Raw genomic sequence first — 20,166 nt, forward strand, 5'->3', positions numbered from 1 at the left:
TTTTATAAATCCGTGTTGACAAGAGGAAATAAGGGACCTACAACTGTGTTGTAAATGAGGCGTAATAATGTTCTCAAAGAGCTTCGGTATAGCTGATAGCTTTGAAATACCTCTGTAATTACATGCGTTCAATTTACTCCCTTTTTTATGAAGCGGGATAACAAACGATTCCTTCCATCTGTGTGGGAAATCGGATGTTTCTAAAGACAAAGTAAACAGTTTGTGCAATGGTCTACACAAAGTCTCAGCGCAATACCTAAGCACACATCCAGGGACTCCGTCAGGACCCGGAGAGTAGACTGGTTTGACCCTTTGCAATTCTAAAAGAAGTGAGCTTTTACTTATAACAGGACAACAAATAAAGTTTGATTTAGGAATGACATATGGGTAAGACTGATCTGGAGGACTTGATGTTGAATAGGTGGTTTGAAAAAACTGTGCAAAAAGATCGGCTATGGCTTGATCAGTGCTAGCAGCCGAATTTTCAAATTTAAGTGATGATGGGTAACTAGAAGATTTACGCTTTGTATTAACAAAATTATAAAACTGTTTTGGATCCAGTGTAAACTGGGTCTTGCAACGAGCTAAATAGTTTTTATAACACTGAGCGTTAAGCACGGTGAAATCGGACCGAGCACTTAAGTATCGGGAAAAGGCAGCTTGTGAACCTGCAGCTCTAAACTTTTTGTAGAGTCTAGACTTTACATTTTTAAGTCGTGCCAGCTCTTTGTTAAACCACGGAGGTTGGTTTGAAATTTTAGGATAATACGTAGGAACGCATGTATCAAAAACTTCATTTAATATGTTATAAAATATATTAACCGCTTCAATTATATTAGTACTTAAGTACAGATTGGACCAATCCGAGCAAGCTATAAGGCTATTAATGAGTGCAAAGTTCGCTTTACGAAAGCAGGGAATGCGTTTAGCTATTTTTTCAGATACTTCATACACTTTTGTACCCGTGTCAATAGTCAGCTCTAGCGTTGGGTGATAAGGGTCTTCTGGTAAAGTAATTGCAGAGGTTCTAGCTATGCAGACACAATCTGGACTGGAAACAAAGCATAGATCCAGTAATCGTCCTAAGAAATTGAATACATGATTTACTTGAGACAATGAAATATCAAGCAAACCGTCAAGAAAATCATGCTGCGTTGAAGGTAACAATATATTTGAGGTTTCGACGGTGGACCATGTCGCCCTAGGTATATTAAAGTCACCTAAAACTATTAACTGATCCCTATCTGATAGTTTACTTGAAATAAACTGGATAGCGGACAGATGATTCGCATATGTCGGGAATTCCGATGATGGCGGAATATATGAACATGTTATGTATATAGAAATACCCGGAAGGGATAGTTTTATACACAGAAATTCAATGTCATTTATTTCGTCGGACGTTATTACTTCAGACGTTAATTCTGAGTCAACTGCAATTAAAACTCCACCTCCACGTCGGGACGGACGATCAAGCCTGTAAGTTGTGTACTTACTTGGAAAAACTTCGGAACTTAGAACTTCCGGTTTTAACCAGGTTTCAGTAAAAACAATAACATGGGAAGACAAGGAAAAACTATCAGTATACAATTTGGTCAACTTACTTTGTAAACCTCTTGTATTCTGATAATAAAGCTGAAGAAAAGAATCTAGTTTTTTGAGATAGATGAGGATGTAGATGTGGATGGCTCTTTAAAGGGATTTCCAACTTCTTTTGAACGAGTTTTCTTTTTTTTAGCTTCGTACTCCTTAACAAAAATGCCAACAGGCCAAAAATTGGCTGAGCACATAGTTGCAAAATGAGCACAGGGAACACCGATCTTAAAAGATGATACTTCCCTAGCATACGGAAAATTAAATCGTTCAACCTTTAAATCATCAATCTGAACTTTGTTACGGATATAGGCCGTAATGTCCAGCGATGAAAGGTCAGGATTTAGCCGAGAAACAAAAATTTGTTTCCGCTGCGGTACACAGGTGACTGTTTTAGGTACCACGCATGTGACAGGTTTAGGTACTACGGCATTTACGGCTGCACTACCAGTTTCATTCGGTACTCCGGACGTTAAGTCAACATGCGGCGTTGGAATTATTAAAGTATTGCTTATAGCAGATTTTTCGGGCGTCTCATGCGGCAAAATCTCGCGTCCTTTGCATTCGGAAACCGAATCTTTTTTAGCTTTCGATCTCAGTACCATTTGTGCGGCGGCTGAGATCGACTGCTGTGCTGCAGACCCCGGATCGCCAGAGAGAGTTACACTAGCGGCTACCGTGGGTTGTCTATCGACCGCGATCTTTTTACGCTTAGGAGAATCGGGCTCAGATAGCATACGGCTAGTGAGCTGCGACTCAAGCGCCACAAGCAGATCCGTATTTTTACGGCTGTTCCGGATTAATTCCGTAACAGTGCTTTTTGTAAGCCGCCTTATAGAGAGTGCCTGGGTTTCATACGCAATGCATTCATCACAATAGTAGCGCAAGCCACTTCTCATGTCGATTGCATCGCGTACCAGGCCCGAATAGCCAAGGCATTTTGCATGAAAAATATTCTCACACGAATGGCACGGAATGCTTTGTTGTCCAGCCGAAATTAACGACTTGCATTTCTTTAAATTGCAGACAGCCATTATCGCGATATTCCGAACCACAGTGCCAAGAGAATAAAGCTACGCAAGTAAAAGAGAGAGTTAGAGAGCGGGAGAGAATGAGCGGGAGTAAGTAAGCTGGGGGAGCGTAAGTTTTAGATGTTCCAAAAACAAAGTTATAAGCGGGAGTGCGGGAGAGCGGGTAACTACCGTTTAGACACTTACCGCTCCAAACAGCGTTTGGAAGAAAAGAAGAAGGCAATTAGAAAAAAACTATAACAACAAACACTGCACAGAGATTAGACGTGCAAACTAATTTTGTTAATTTAAACTCAAAACAATCACTATGCACTCGCGAAGCGAACGGATGTTGTTAGGGACATAAAAAGTTATATAGACGTATGAAAATATGAATTAAACCCCGATGGTTTATCCCTGCTCATCACTTTGGCTTTCGTCAAAACCATGGAACAATCGAACAAGTAAACAGAATAACATCAGAAATACGCACAGCATTTGAGCATCGGGAATACTGCAGCGAAATATTCCTCGATGTATCTCGAGCCTTCGATCGAGTATGGATAGATGGCCTCATGCACAAAATCAAAGCACACTTGCCTGATTACACTCACAAGCTTCTTGAGTCGTATCTATGCAACAGAACCTTCGCAGTAAGGTGCAACACAACAACATTCGACGACTACATTATCAAAGCTGGAGTCCCGCAAGGAAGTGCGCTAGGGCTCACACTTTTCTTCCTATACACATCAGATATTCCCACGAACGAGCAGTCAACAACATCTACGTTCGCTGACGACTCCGCAATTTTAAGTCGCTCAAGGTGCCCAGGCCGAGCCACAACACAGCTAGCAAACCACCTCTCTGTAGTAGAGAGGTGGCTAACTTATTGGCGGATTAAAATAAATGAATAAAAATGTAAACACATAACGTTTACTCTCAACAGGCAAACATGCCCTCCACTATCGGAGGGTATCGATGTAAGGTATCTCGGCGTCCACCTTGACAGACGACTAACCTGGAGAAGACACATTGAACGCAAAAAAGTACATCTAAAACTAAAAGCCAGCAGCTTCCACTGGATTCTTAACGCTCGTTCGCCCCTGCGACTGGACTACAAGGTTTTGCTCTATAACTCCACTCTAAAGCCCATCTGGACATATGGCTCCTAGCTATAGGGGAACGCCAGCAGCAGCAACATCGACATTATACAGCGCGTTCAATCGAAAATCCTGCGAACCATCACTGGGGCACCATGGTATATTCGCAACCAAAACATCCACAGGGACCTAGGCATCCTTACCGTAAAAGATGAAATAGACAAACAAAAAGCGTCCTACAATGGAAAACTCTCTGTGCATTCCAATCGGCTCGCAAGAGGATTGACTTGGGTTTCCAGCCGATCACGTCTACAACGCAACGACCTGCCAAGCCAGCAATAACTTTCGGGCCCCCTTTAGCATAATATCAGTCAAAAACAAGGAAGAACGCTATAGTCGAGTACCTCGACTATCAGATACCCGTTAATCAGCTATATGGAGATATGCAAGCAGCAAAGCGAGATTAAAATGCGCCACCTACCGGAGGTATACAGATTTAAGCGTTATGGGCGTTAGAGTGGGCGTGGCAAATTTATTTTTGGATCAATCGATAGGTATTGACGACACCAATACATTTCAGTTAAAATTTTTTATCTAGCATGAAAATTGTGGGCGTCACAGGTTTTCGCGGTTTGTGGGCGTTAAAGTGGGCGTGGCAAACTTTTTTTTAGGTCAATCGATAGGTATTGGTGAGAACAATACATTTCAGTTAAAATTTTTATTCTAGCATCAAAACTGTAGGAGCCACAGTTTTGGGCGGTTTGTGGGCGTTAGAGTGGGCGTGGCACTGTGCTGAAACAAACTTGCGCTGCGTAAGAAGCTCAGGAATCTGCACACCAAATCTCAATAGCCTAGCTCCCATAGTTTCCGAGATCTCAGCGTTCATCCGGACGGACAGACAGACGGACAGACGGACAGACGGACATGGCTAGATCGACTCGGCTAGTGATCCTGATCAAGAATATATATACTTTGTGGGGTCGGAAACGCTTCCTTCTGCCTGTTACATACTTTCCGACGAATCTAGTATACCCTTTTACTCTACGAGTAACGGGTATAAAAATTGATTTAGCGTCGCTTGTGAGCGGTTGTGTTTATCTTGTGCTCTGTGATTTTTGTCAATTTGTCATTAATATCTGTGTTACTGGTGCCTTGCTTTGTGTCTTAGTCCAACATAAGCCGTGCTTGTGTTTTAAATCGTCTGTTTATGTTTAATTGTCTATTTTGTTGTAGCAATTTTAACAAAACCTAACTCTGTTTTTAACCTGTGCATTTTGTTATTGTAACTTCTGTACGCTGCGGTGCATTTGTTTCAATAGCTTTTGTTGTTGTTTCCCATAATCTGTAATCTCTCTCTCTTGTAATCTCTCTCCCGTTTCTTGTCGTCGCAACTGTTGTCGTGTATATTTTATTTGTGTTTCGCGAGCCACGCTCAGTCGACAGCCACTCTGTCGCGCTCTCTCGCTTTCGCAGTCTCTTCGCGCTCTTATACTTTTGTGTTTTTGTGTGTCTGCATTTTTATTGTTTGATCCCAGTGTCAAATTAAGTGAGGAATTTATAATTCTTTTGATTCTTTGGTTTTATAAACAACTTTTTTTCTTAAATTTAAATACTTAAAAATGGCTCTTTTTTGTTCCAAGAAAGATTGTCAGTTTGGATCGTCACCTAATGATGTTTTTATTTACTGTCGTCTCTGCAATACAGTCATTCATCCAAAATGTACTGGACTTGTTGGCAGAGTAAAAGATTTTATTGATCTGCGTGTTGGTTTTTCGTGGACTTGTGCCTCTTGCGTTGAAATAGACCGTGATTTGGATGGCTATGTTGCGCTGAACAATGATCGTTTTATGAAACTTTTTGATAAGCTTATGAGCGTAGTTGCTGATTTAAAGGAGTTTAAGGCGGACCTTGATAATAAAAAAATGTCAGTAGGGTCACCTAAACGCAAAAAGACCGCTCCTTCAAAATCTGCTCCCGTAAAGGCATCAGTTCCAAATCCCAACTTAGCTCCAAATATTTTAACCCGATCGGTAACGGCAGCTATGTCGGCATCTACTGGGTCTGGGGGACCTAAAGTTTCTCTGACAGGAGTACCCATAGGTACCAAAAGCTCTGGAGGAGTCCCTGTTTCTGCTAGTCAGCCTAAGGGGTCAAACCCTATGCAGCTTTCTGTGCCTACTGGTGAAGTTAGCTCTATAGGAGTCCCTAGTCTTGATAATCAGACGAACGATGTTCAGATTGCTAATGGTGGAAGAAAGAGCCTCTCTGTTGTTCCATATAGGAAGCAATTATTTGTGTCTCGTTTAACACCTGAAACCACATCTGCAGATGTTTTGGAATTTATACAACAGGAATTCCCATCTCAAAACATCACAGTGGAGGAGTTTAAATTTCCATATGTTCCTATGATATCTTCATTTAAAATATCTGCTCCTCCGGAAGTATTTAATGTACTAAATTCTAAAAGATTTTGGCTTAATGATGAATTGGTCATTAAAGAATTTGTTCCAAACAGACGGAGAACTAATAATAGGCCCTCCACGACTGTACCTGCGCCAAAAAACTGAGCAGTTTATTTTTGGACTATCAAAATGTTAGGGGACTCAATATGAAGCTACCTAAGCTTTATGCTGACTCCTCTGCCTTTTCTGAAGACATTCTGGCCTTTACTAAGACTTGTCTGAAATTGGAGATATCAGACTCCGAAGTTCTGTCCAAAAATTTTAATACGTATAGAACTGATCGCTCTCCTCGTAGGGGGGTGGGGTGCTGGTTGCCGTTACCTCTACTTTATCATCGGAGAGAATATACTTTCTTAATCCCAATGACATAGAATTCGTTGGTGTTAAAGTTTCTTTGAAATCTTTTTCTATTTATGTAACTTGTTCTTATATTCCACCTGGATCCGACTTAACAATTTATGAGCAACATTTGTCTGCAATCAAAACTGTTTTATCTCATCTTTCCGAAAGGGATCTTTTAATTGTTTTGGGTGATTTCAATCTCCCTGACATTTCTTGGTCCATTTCCACTGACTCACTTGTCTCTACCCCTTTATCTGACCATGACTTCGTTGACGGTCTGTTAGAATTATCATTACAGCAAGTTAGCTTTATACGTAATTCACTAAACAGACAATTAGATCTTGTATTTGTTTTAGATCCGTCTGAAGTCACTGTATCTAGAATTGACCCACTAGTTGTGCCTGAAGACCAGTATCATCCCACATTAGAACTTACAATTTGTCTTCCCGGCGTTGATACCCTCTCTCCTTCACTTTCTCCAAATAAATGTAGATGCTTTCGTAAATGTGACTTTAGTAAACTCAACAACTTGATTTTACAATATAACTGGACAAATGTATATAATTGCTTGGATATTGAAAGTGCTACGGAACTATTTTATAGTGTCCTAAACTCTTTTTTCAGTGAATGTGTTCCTGACAGTTTTCCTCCTAAGTTAGACAGGCCACCTTGGTTTACCAATCAGTTGCAAAGACTTAGAAACCTAAAAACAAACTTCTATAAAAAGTACAAAAAGTCGGGTAGGCCATCCGATTTTTCAAGATATGTGGTGGCTCGTACTAATTTTAATGTACTTAACAGTCATTGCTATTCCATGTATTTGAACCGATGTAAATTTGAATTTTCAAAGGATCCGAGGCAATTTTATAACTTTGTCAATGCTAAGCGAAAGTCTTCAGCATTGCCATCATCCGTACGATTAAACTCTATTGAGGCATCTACGGATCCCGAAATTGCAGATTTATTTGCTGAATTCTTCCAATCTACTTATAGTTCTGTTTCATGGTCTATTTCTAGCTACCCTAATCACTTAAACAGGGCAAATTGTATTTTTATACCCGTTACTCGTAGAGTAAAAGGGTATACTAGATTCGTCGGAAAGTATGTAACAGGCAGAAGGAAGCGTTTCCGACCCCATAAAGTATATATATTCTTGATCAGGATCACTAGCCGAGTCGATCTAGCCATGTCCGTCTGTCCGTCTGTCCGGATGAACGCTGAGATCTCGGAAACTATGAGAGCTAGGCTATTGAGATTTGGCGTACAGATTCCTGAGCTTCTTACGCAGCGCAAGTTTGTTTCAGTAGACTGCCACGCCCACTCTAACGCCCACAAACCGCCCTAAAATGTAACTCCTACAGTTTTGATGCTAGATAGAAAATTTAAACTGAAATGTATTAGTCTTGTCAATACCTATCGATTGACCAAAACCCTAACGCCCACAAACCTCCAAAGAAAAAAGCAATGACGTCAGAGCCAGACAATGCGATATGTTTTTACGCGTGTATGTGTGTGTATGTAAATAGTTGCCGGCCGAACTTAGCGGCAAGAAAAAAGCCCTGCCGGCGCTCAGAGAGAGCAAAGTGCGCGGCTAACTTATTCTATTGAATAATGAACCCTTTATCCATTTGTCCCATTGACGGGCAAAAACCTTTAAAGATCTGTACATCTTTATTTATCTCTTTCAAAGAATATGAATTAGCTTAAGAAATACCTATAGATTGTCGCAAAAAAACTTTTCCGTTTTCAGTCCAATGCTCTCAAGCCAAATTAGTTAGGACAAGCCTTGACACTAGAGCCAGAAAACGACATACGTTCATACATATTTATTTATGCATGTGTGTGGACGTAAAAAATTGCAATCTAATATCCGCGGCAAATATAATTCTTTCAAACAAAGCTATTCAACCAAATATTTTGAAATACAGAATGTGCCTTAAAATAGTGTATGTTTAGCAAGCATACATAAATATAAATGTTTTTTGTCTATTTTATGTGTTGCTTTCTCATTCTTGGCGCTGGCTGAAACAAAAGCAGAGCCGAGAAATGAGAGCAAGGGAGAGAGAACAAAGTGCGCGGCTAACTTATTTTAAAGTTTGTTATCTGAGTAACGGGTATCTGATAGTCGAGGTACTCGACTATAGCGTTCTTCCTTGTTTCTCCTGTAATCACCGAAAGTTCTCTCCTAAATGATTTAGAAACTATAACGCCAACCTATTCTCCGGGGCCAGATGGACTCCCTGGGTGTGTTCTTAAGTTTTGTGCCCGAACTATTTGTAAACTCATTCTTAAACTTTTTAATTTGTCTATCTCATCATCTGTTTTTCCTACTATCTGGAAAGATTCTTTTATTATTCCACTCCACAAAAAGGGTGCGAAGGTTAATGTTCAGAACTATAGAGGAATCTCCAAATTGTCTGCAATTCCTAAAACGTTTGAACGCATTATTACCTCTCAGTTGCAACATTTGTGCTCCTCTTTAATATCGCCGTGTCAACATGGTTTTGTTAAGCGTAGATCGACCACCACTAACCTGCTCGAATTGACATCTTTTGTACTAGATGGATTTAACGAAAAATTGCAGACGGACGTTATATATACAGATTTTAGTAAAGCCTTTGACTCTGTTAACCACTCTCTTCTTTTATTCAAATTAGATCAGCTTGGGTTTCCGAATAATCTGTTAACCTGGATTTCAAGTTATTTGAATGGTAGATCTCAGAGGTTTTTATTCAAAAACGCTGTTTCCAAGATGATCAACGTGACATATGGAGTGCCTCAGGGCAGTCATTTAGGCCCTTTGCTGTTTACTCTGTTTATAAATGATCTTCCTTCTATCATAAATCACTCTCGTGTACTAATGTATGCTGATGATGTTAAGCTTTGTTTTTCATATAACAATTATACCCGTTACTCGTAGAGTAAAAGGGTATACTAGATTCGTCGGAAAGTATGTAACAGGCAGAAGGAAGCGATTCCGACCCCATAAAGTATATATATTCTTGATCAGGATCACTAGCCGAGTCGATCTAGCCATGTCCGTCTGTCCGTCTGTCTGTCCGGATGAACGCTGAGATCTCGGAAACTATGGGAGCTAGGCTATTGAGATTTGGCGTGCAGATTCCTGAGCTTCTTACGCAGCGCAAGTTTGTTTCAGTACAGTGCCACGCCCACTCTAACGCCCACAATCCGCCCAAAACTGTGGCTCCTACAGTTTTGATGCTAGAATAAAAATTTTAACTGAAAGGTAATGTTCTTATCAATACCTATCGATTGACCCAAAAAAAAGTTTGCCACGCCCACCCTAACGCCCATAAACCGCACACAAACTTCAAAAAATCGTAAATATGAACGTGGATATCTCGGAAACTATCAAAGATAGAGAATTGGGATTTCAGATTTAGATTCCGTAGCCTTATACGCAGCGCAAGTTTGTAACGCGAATATGCCACGCCCACTCTAACGCCCACAAACCGCGAAAACCTGTGATGCCCACAATTTTTATGCTGAATAAAAAATTTTAACTGAAATGTATTGGTCTCGTCAATACCTATCGATTGGTCCAAAAAAAAATTTGCCACGCCCACTCTAACGCCCAAAACGCTTAAATCTGTATACCGCCGGTAGGTGGCGCACTTTAATTTCGCTTTGCTACTTGCATATCTCTATTTAGCTGAGTAACGGGTATCTGATAGTCGAGGTACTCGACTATAGCGTTCTTCCTTGTTTTGAATCTGGTTTCTGCTTGCAGTCAGACATAAATAGATTCCAGGAATGGTGTCAGTACAACCTTTTGAATTTAAAGTATTTTAAATGCAACGTTATGACTTTTTATAGGGGTACGCCAACGTTCATGAGTTACTCTCTTCAGAACATGTCCTTGGACCGAATATACTCAGTAAACGATTTATTATTTGTTCTCCTAGATCCTAAACTTAAATTTGACTCCCACATAACCTCTACTGTAAATAAAACTATGAGTGTTCTTGGGTTTATAAAGCGTTGGTCTAAAGAATTTGATGATCCATACACTACCAAATTATTATTTACCTCACTTGTCCGACCTAATTTAGAATACTGTTCTTCCGTTTGGAGTCCTCAGTATTAAGTGCACATTGACCGTATAGAGTCCGTACAGAAACAATTTCTTCTTTTTGCCTTACGTGGTTTGAACTGGCATCAAAACGTCAGGTTGCCTTCTTACTCGAGTAGATTGCTATTAATTAATTTGCCTACTCTAGTAAGCCGTAGAATTATGCTTGGTACTATTTTTATGAATAATCTTATCAGAGGCGATATTGATTCTGTAGATTTGGTAAGCCGCCTAAGTTTCAATGTTCCTGTTAGACTAATGCGAAACTACCATCCTATCAACTTGCCACGATGTTCATCTAATTTTAGTCAGCATGAGCCCTTTCGCGTTCTTTCTAATAATTATAACAACCTGTATCATTTAATTTGTTCCTCAACTTCTAACCCTGTATTAAAAACTAAAATCTTAGCTCATTTGCTTTAGTCTTGTTGATCTATGTTTTGTCCTGTCTTTATTTGTTCTATGTACCTTCCTCGCGAACCGTATTTGCCCGAAATAAAAATGGGCCCGCGCGTAACAAGCACGTGCTTGGTGTCGTTTGGGCCACTTGTTTGTACTGCTCTTAGTGCATCAACGTTCAACAATAATAACAAGGAAGAACGCAATAGTCGAGTACCTCGACTATCAGATACCCGTTACTCAGCTATTGGGACCAAAGGGAAATGGAGATATGCAGGCAGCAAAGCTAGATTGAAATGCGCCACCTACCGGCGGTAGACAGAATTAAGCGTTATGGGCGTTACAGTGAGCGTGGCAAATTTTTTTTTGGATCAATCAATAGGTATTGACGAGGACAATACGTTTTAATAAAAATTCTTATTCTAGCATTGTGAGCGCCACAGGCTTGGGCGGTTTGTGGGCGTTAGAGTGGGCGTGGCAAACTTTTTTTTGAGTCAATCGATAGGTATTGACGAGGACAATACGTTTTAGTAAAAATTCTTATTCTAGCATCAAAACTGTAGGAGCCACAAATTATTATTTATTTATGGATTTAACAAAAAATTGCAGACAGACGTTACATATACAGATTTTAGTAAAGTCTTTGACTCTGTAAACCACTTTCTTTTTTGTTGAAATTAGATCAGCTCGGGTTTCTGAATAATCTTTTAAGTTGGATTTCAAGTTATTTGAGTGTCAGATCTCAGAGGGTTATATATGGGCATATCCGCCAAATGGTCAACCAGGACCGAAATAAAAAAATCTTCATAATCATCGTATTTTTTCGTATTTTCATAAATAAATGGCCATATTTTCATAATACAGTGGAACCATACAATATTTCATTTGTAATTTAATTTAATTTTAATTATTTCGCAAGGAAATCATATGATTTGCTTGCATTTTTTTTTATCAAATCTCTTTATTGCAATCTAATAAGAAGATAATAATTCAAAAAGAGCAAAAAAATGTGCAATTAACTGTTAATAAAAAGAGAAGCCACAATCGCATTTACATCTACTATACAAAGTAACACACCGACATCAACAATATGGAACAACATAAGACGATTCAGCGGCTTAAATCAATGTAAGCAAATACACTGCATAAACAACACAACTAACACACATTAAATAGCAAACCAATTCGCACAACACTGGTCTAGCCTTGCCACAGATTACAATTTCGACCTAAAATTCACATCTCACAAATATAAACCAATAATTATAAATCACACCCCATCCACATCTGCAACACAAATAAAAACAAACATAACAAAAATATAACTTACAATAGCTTTACAATTATTGAAAGGATCCACACCACGACTCAACAGATTGTCATACCCGATGATCAAAAATGGCTCTTCAATAGTACAAGATAGAATAGTATCCCAATTCAACAACATTTTTAACACATACATACCACAATCATACAAAACGAGCCTCATAATACCCATACTCAAACCAAATAAGAATAAAACAGACATATCCTCCTACAGACCCATTTCTCTTAACTGCTGCATAGGAAAAATATTGGACAAAATAATATCGCAAAGACTTTGGTGGTTTTTAGCCAATAACAAACTTATACATCCAAACCAATTCGGCTTCAAAAAAGGAAAATCGACTTCAGATAGTCTACTCTTTGTAGACCATCTCATAACGAACACAAAAAAACACATCTCACTCGTCTCTCTTGACTTTGCAAGAGCATTTGATCGAGTGGGTGCACACTCAATAATAGACCAACTTATCGATTGGAAATGTGGACCAAAAATAATAAACTATGTTAAAAATTTTATGAGCAACCGCAAAATAACAGTCCGAGTAGGAACTCAAAACTCTTCCATACGTCCTCTTGATAACGGCATACCTCAAGGCTCACCGATATCAGTCGTCTTATTTGTAATAGCTTTTAACAAACTCGCAAACATAATCTCCCGACACAAACAAATTAACTTCAGCGCATATGCAGACGATTTTTTTATAATAATAAACCTAAAAAAAAACAAAAACATAAATTACAACCTAAACCCACTCTTTCTAGACATCGAAAATTGGGGCAACTACTCAGGTGCCTCTCTTTCTCCAACAAAATGCCAGCACCTACACATTTGTAAAAAACACAATTGTAACTGCACTATCATCTGCAACAACACCATTATAAACAACACAACATCAATCAAAGTCCTCGGACTTTGAATTAACAAAAAATACAACTGGAACACCCACATCAATGCTCTCATCCCTGCACTCTCCTCCAAACTGAACATCATAAATTGCCTAGCTAGCCCTAGATTTAATTGTAACACACATACCCTGCTAAATGTCACAAAAGCAATTCTAATATCAAAAATTGACTACGGACTTCACATATATGGACACAACAAGTTCTCTAAACAAACTAACTCCATTTAACTCCACTATCCGGCTATCTCTGGGAGCATTCTATACAACACCTATTCACAATCTTTTATACGAAACAGATACACCAACAATAGAACAAAAGCGCAACTATCTTACAGCAAAATTCTTTAAATCCTTACTACATTCAAAAGACACCCCGATTCATAAATTAATTAAACCAAAAAAGTACACGAAAAAATGGACCTCAACAATTCAGCGATCAATTAAAATATGTCAAAAATACAACATACCCTACAAACCAAAAATAATCAACAAATTAAAATCCGCCTGGCAACTACCTAGCAACACTATCAATACATCATTACACATTTACAACAAGAATAAAACAACACCAGAAACATACCAAACACTCTTTAACGAAGCAAAATCACTTTTCCAAAATTACATCTTCATATACACCGACGGATCCCAACAAAACTCCATAACAACATTCGCGATCACCACAGAAACAGAAACCTTAGCATTCGGAAATTTACCTCCCTACTCTTCAATTCAATCAGCGGAAATCTTAGGCATCCTTGAAGCCCTAAAAATAATCCAAAAAATACACGGTAAATTCGTAATATGCTCCGACTCTCTAGGAGCCATCGAAGCCATAAAAAACACACAAAACAATAACATATACCCAGCCCTAATCCGTTCAATCCTAACACTACCCAAAATTCAAAATCTTATGGACCCCAGGACACTGCAACATTAAAGGAAACGAGATGGCCGACAAAGCAGCAAAGTTAGCTCTAAATATGCCACTAATATACACACAAAATTTAAGCACAAAAGACATTAACAAATTTTTAAAACAACAACTCAACGAAACCAAAAAGAATATACTTGTTAAATGCAATAATTGGTACCAAAACATCAACACAAACAACACACACACATCTTTCTACTCAAACGTAACACAACAACGAATAACTCGCCTTGATCAAATTAAATTTACTAGACTGCGTCTAGGACATACAAACCTGACACATAAATATTATTTAGATCGCACCACCCCACAAAACTGCCCAATTTGCCTTACACACTCCCCAATTAATATGGATCACATCCTTAATTCATGCCCCGCCATAGCCCAAACAAAACTTAATATCCTCAATAACATTAACGCCATACAGTACCTTAGAAACCCATCAATAGAAAACATCAAAACAATAATAACATATTTAAAAGAAATAAAATTATATCGTAGCATATAAAAACTCCTCACAACCCTCAAATTAAAAATATATGTAAACCTAAATGTAAAAAAAAAAAAAAAAAATTGTTAAATTGAGTAAATAAACAAATTGTTAAATTAAGTAAATAAATTTGTAGTCGAAGGCCTCGTAGCTAGCACTACATTCCCTATGTTAGTATTAGTTTTGTAAACTTAACTATCATCTTAAATAAATAAATAAATAGAAACAACATGGAAAAAAAGTACGTTCGCGACCCGTATGTTCGCGACCGGTACTTAATTCAATAAAAAAAAAACAAATGGAGATATTTCCTTGGGAACAGACTTGAATGAAAGCTACATGAATCCATTTTATAAGTAAAGTTATTGCTTTAGAATATTCCGTCCCGACTCGCAGATTTTTGCATTTTACTAGATTAAGCCAAAGTCGACATCCATTTTGCGTACGTTCGCGACCGCATGTTTTTTGCCAATATTATGAAAATGAGAGCTCAATAAACCCCATTATTTACAATAAGCAAAGAGCTAATAAAATGCTATCGAATAGCAAAGAAAAAAATTCAGAAAACGTATTTTTTTTTGCACTTAGTCCGTACGAACGTACGTTTGCGACTCCTGGAAATGCCCTTATATAAAAACGCTGTTTCCGAGATGATCTACGTGACATCTGTAGTGCCTCAGGGCAGTCAATTACTGTTTACTCTGTTTATAAATGATCTTCTCTCTATCGTCTGGTTTCAGCTTGAGGTCAGATATTAATAGATTCCAGGAGTGGTGTCAGTACAACCTTTTGAATTTAAAGTATCTGAAATGCAACGTTATGACTTTCTATAGGGGTACGCCAACGTTCATGAGCTACTCTCTTCAGAACATGTCTCTGGACCGAATATACTCAGTTAACGATTTAAATGTTCTCCTGGATCCAAAACTTATATTTGACTCCCAAATAGCTAGCTCTAGTGTTTATAAAGCTATGAGTGTTCTTGCGTTTATAAAGCATTGGTCTAAAAAATTTGATGATGCATATGATCAAGTGGAGTGCACATGAACAAGTGCACACTGGCCGTATAGAGTGCGAACAGAAATAATTTCTTCTTTTTGCCTTACATGGTTTGAAGTGGGATCAAAGCGTCAGGTTGCCTTTTTACTCGGGTAGATTTCTATTGATTAATTTGCCTTCCCTTGTAAATCGTAGAACTGTGCTTGGTACTATTTTTATGCATAATCTTATCAGAGGCGATATTGATTCCGTATGCTGGGTAAGCCTCCTAACCTTTAATATTTCTGTTACACTAACACGAAACTAAAATCCTATTAACTTGCCACGATGTACATCTAATTTTAGTCAGCACGAGCCCTTTCGAGTTCTTTCTAATAATTATAAAACCCTACATCATTTAATTTGTTCCGCAACTTCTATCCCTGTACTAAAAACTACAATCTTAGCTCATTTGCTTTAATCTTGTTGATCTATGTTTTGTCCTGTCTTTATTTGTTCTATGTACCTTCCTCGCGAACCGTATTTGCCCGAAATAAAAATGGTTTGTTTGTACTGCTCTTAGTGCATCAACGTTCAACAATATGACTGTTAGTTAGATTAATTAGTTAAAGATTTGATACACTTATTGTTAGTATCCAAATTGAGAAGATTCAATAAATAAATAGTTAAACTTTAAAAAAACAATACAAAAAGATCTTTGTGTGGGCTACAAAATATTTCAGATTATACTTATTCGGCAGACCTTTCGAAATTTGAAGTGACCACTAACCCTTAGTTTGGTTAAGTAACATAAAAGAACCAAGCATGAAATTACAGAGGCGGAAAATCAAGCTAAATGAATTCGACTATCAAATATTATATTTACCAGGAAAAGAAAACCATATATCTGACGCATTATCAAGAGTTAAAATAGAAGAAAATATTTTCGGAGTACCTCGACTATCAGATACCCGTTACTCAACTAAAGGGACCAAAGGGAAAGCGAGATTGTAATGCGCTACCTACCCGCAATCTCAATGTATGGTTATTTGGGCGACAGACAGATCTAAGCGTTATGGGCGTTAGATTGGGCGTGGCAAACTTTTATTGGGTCAATCGATAAGTTATATTTTTTTCTGGCATGAAAATTGTGGGCGACACAGGTTTGGCCAGTCAGTGAGCATAAGAGTGGGAGTGGCACACTGACGAAACAAACTTTCGCTGCGCAGCAATTTCTAGACTCTGCTTGCCTAATCCCAGTATTGCAGCTTATATAGTTTTCGAGATCATTTTACTTTACTTTATGAGGTCGGAAACGCTTCCTTCTACTTGTTACATACTTTCCGACGAATTTAGTATACCCTTCTTTTCTACTTTTAACGGGTATAACTATATTTCAATAACAGAAAAACCTATTATATAAGGAAACGAAGACTTAAAGGACGTAACACATTACTTTCAAAGGCTATAAATTAAAATAACTTATAAGGAAATGACAGATTCTTTTGCAAAAGATATAATCAAAGAATAGTTATGGCCAAAATAAAAACGCAATTTACTTTCACGATGATTCAGATTTTCTTATATTTCAACAAGCTTACTGTTCGGAAAATAAGTAAATACGTATATCAGGATTTGGCCGAAAAAAATTATTTTTTAGTTCGAATTTTGTAAAGTTTGTAAAAAAACGCAAAATTTTCAAAAGTATCCTCTGTATCCTTTGAACTGGGATCAAAACGTGAGGTTGCCTTCTGAGATATTGCCCGTATAAATTCAGTTTTAATCCAAATCTTTAAATCGCTGTAATATAGAAGCGCGGGCTAAGCCATAGGAACGACAAATGGGGTCTAGCTTGTTTTGATGCGTACTTTGCACTGTGTTATGAAACAAATGCAGAGCATTCCGATCCAAAATCCAATGTTATTTTAATTTTTTTTTATTCCTTTTTAACGCGTCTGAAATAGTAGAAATGAAAATTCTAATTACCAATTTCGATTTTAGGTCAATGAGCAGATGGTATAAACAAAGCTTACAACTTGGGATGACCTCAAATAACTAGGAAGCTTGGAGAAAAAGTACATGTTGTACCTGAATATTATTAAATATATCGAATTAAAAATATTCTTTTAAACGACTACTGTCATGTTTCCATTAACATTTCGTCAAGGAATAATATCTTACAGCATTGTTGTGCTACTTATCGAAGCGATAAGCATAATAGAATGTAACTCCGTACTTCATATACATGGTAAGTATTATCTTATATTCTATTAAGTTAAATAATATACAATATAAGTATAAACCAGAGTTCTAAAATACCTGTCGACACTTTCAACCTGTTCGACAAATAATACAGGTTTAGAAAATAGTCAGAACAAAACATTTAATTAAATATTTACCTAACAGAAAACAGTTTTCTTCATTTTAGATGTGGTTATGTTTTACAGAGACACTTCTTCTTCTTAAGAGCTGCGACCTTGAAAACTATAAAAGCTACATAGTTGGGATTAAACATGCAAACTCAAAAGATTATTGTGCATAGCAAGTTTGTTTCAGCAAAGCTCAAACTCCCACAAAACACCAAAACCTGTGGTTCTCGCAGAATACACATTTTTAATTTAAATTTATTAAATTCGTCAATACCTATCAATTGACCTTAACAAGGACAAACCCTCTTGTAACGTCGTAACGAAAGAAGTTTCCTAGAACCCAAAAGTTTCAAAGTAAACGTACTCAGAATCGAGATTGGAATAGCAGATGGGGTCCTTTAATACCGTAGCTCTTTCGGTGTGGGGTGGGTACTAAGTTGATTCGTCATCGACTCTCATTACACAATTAAATTAAAGATCCCTTCTAATAAATCAAAAGAACGAATTTTCCGGGAAGGAAACGAACAGGAAATAGCGGACGCTAAGCTACAATGTATAAGAAATATTACTTTTAATACGCAACAATCACTAAGATGAGTGATCTATGGTGATATTCGATCCACGCTGTCATTACCCATCCCTACCTATGGTCTCTCAATTTAATTTCGCTTGGAGGTCCCTTAAAAACAGCTGTTGCTATATGTTAAGTCCCCATGTCAACCGGAATTTCTTGAAACTTTAGAGGTTCATTTTTTTTACCTATTCAAATTTTATTCAAAAGACAGCATAGCATAGTAGTTATCCCCGTTACTCGTAGAGTAGAAGGGTATACTAGATTCGTCGGAAAGTATGTAACATGCAGAAGGAAGCGTTTCCGACCCCATAAAGTATATATATTCTTGATCAGGATCACTAGCCGAGTCGATCTAGCCATGTCCGTCTGTCCGTCTGTCCGGATGAACGCTGAGATCTCGGAAACTATAAGAGCTAGGCTATTGAGATTTGGCGTGCAGATTCCTGAGTTTCTTACGCAGCGCAAGTTTGTTTCAGCAATGTGCCACGCCCACTCTTACGCCCACAAACCGCCCAAAGCTGTGGCTCCTACAGTTTTGATGCTAGAATAAAAATTTTAACTGAAATGTATTGGCATATCTCTATTTCCCTTTGGTCCCTTTAGCTGAGTAACGAGATACGACTCGACTATAGCGTTCTTCCTTGTTTTTCATTATTTATGCAATTCAATTGGGAGCGAAACCAAAACTGACTACTGTTGTACTAAGCTATTTAATAAGTGTGGAAGTATTTAGAGCTCATTGTAATTTAAATATAGCATATAATAGTTTTTGTTGTAATTTTATACATGTTTGACTTCCTAATTGGCAGATTTCAATTTATTAGCAAGGGTAAATCAACTAAAGCAGCAGGATTACGTAACTTAACGGTATAATCGAACAGTTATGAATAGCTACATCGTAAAATCATTAAACACTTAACCCATTCGAAGGAATGCTGTTCTTATCGTAGCGTTGAGTAACGTAATCTTGCTACAGTAAATGTAATTTTAATTTTAAGCACCGTTTAACTTACATCAATTCCAACCGCGCTAAAAGTACTTCAGCTGCTGATGATGAGATGATGTCGTGGTGTGTAATTCAATGTTTTTTAATATAATAGTTTTAATTTGTTTATTTTTGGTTACTTATTTTATGATTTTAATAATTATTTTTGTTTGGTCCGCTTTAACCAGCTTTTTTTAACTGATGATTTTCATTTGCTGTATGAATTGCAATTTTCTTTTTTACATGCGTAGGTTATATTTGGTCTTTTGTTTTGGTCTTTTCGGAGTTTGTATTAGCCTACTGAGCGGTACTTCCACACAAATATTTATCTAATCTTTTGGGTAGGCTTTCACAAACACAGAACTTGAAAACAATATTTTCCCACTGCTGGTGTACATGGACTGTTTAGATTGCAAGTGATTCCCGTATATTCCACGGAACCTGGCCTTTCGTCACTTTCTTTTTATCCAGTTGATCTTTCGATGTTCACAATAAAGTGGGAGCTCCGTGAGCGCCAAACCAACACACTAGAACAAATTTTATTTGAGGTTGTGTTAGGTTTTGTGAAAGCTAAGTAAGAAATAAGGTGTGGCTTGGTTACCAATTGCG

General features: G+C 37.7%; 1 protein-coding gene across 2 annotated transcripts in view; it reads left to right on the forward strand.

The window, feature by feature from the left end:
* Positions 1-17,635: 17,635 nt before the first annotated feature.
* Positions 17,636-20,166, forward strand: part of DIP-lambda (Dpr-interacting protein lambda) — a 1,126,682-nt gene continuing 1,124,151 nt past the window's right edge. For both annotated transcript variants that reach the window (XR_011605241.1, XM_070998417.1), the window contains exon 1: positions 17,636-17,877. Coding sequence is in view for 1 of the 2 variants with exons in the window: in XM_070998417.1 (XP_070854518.1) it covers positions 17,772-17,877 (106 nt within the window). In the remaining variant the exon portion in view is untranslated. The remainder of the gene's footprint in view (positions 17,878-20,166) is intronic.

The sequence above is a fragment of the Drosophila suzukii genome (assembly GCF_043229965.1).
Source record: "Drosophila suzukii chromosome 2 unlocalized genomic scaffold, CBGP_Dsuzu_IsoJpt1.0 scf_2c, whole genome shotgun sequence".
NCBI classification, from domain to species: domain Eukaryota; kingdom Metazoa; phylum Arthropoda; class Insecta; order Diptera; family Drosophilidae; genus Drosophila; species Drosophila suzukii.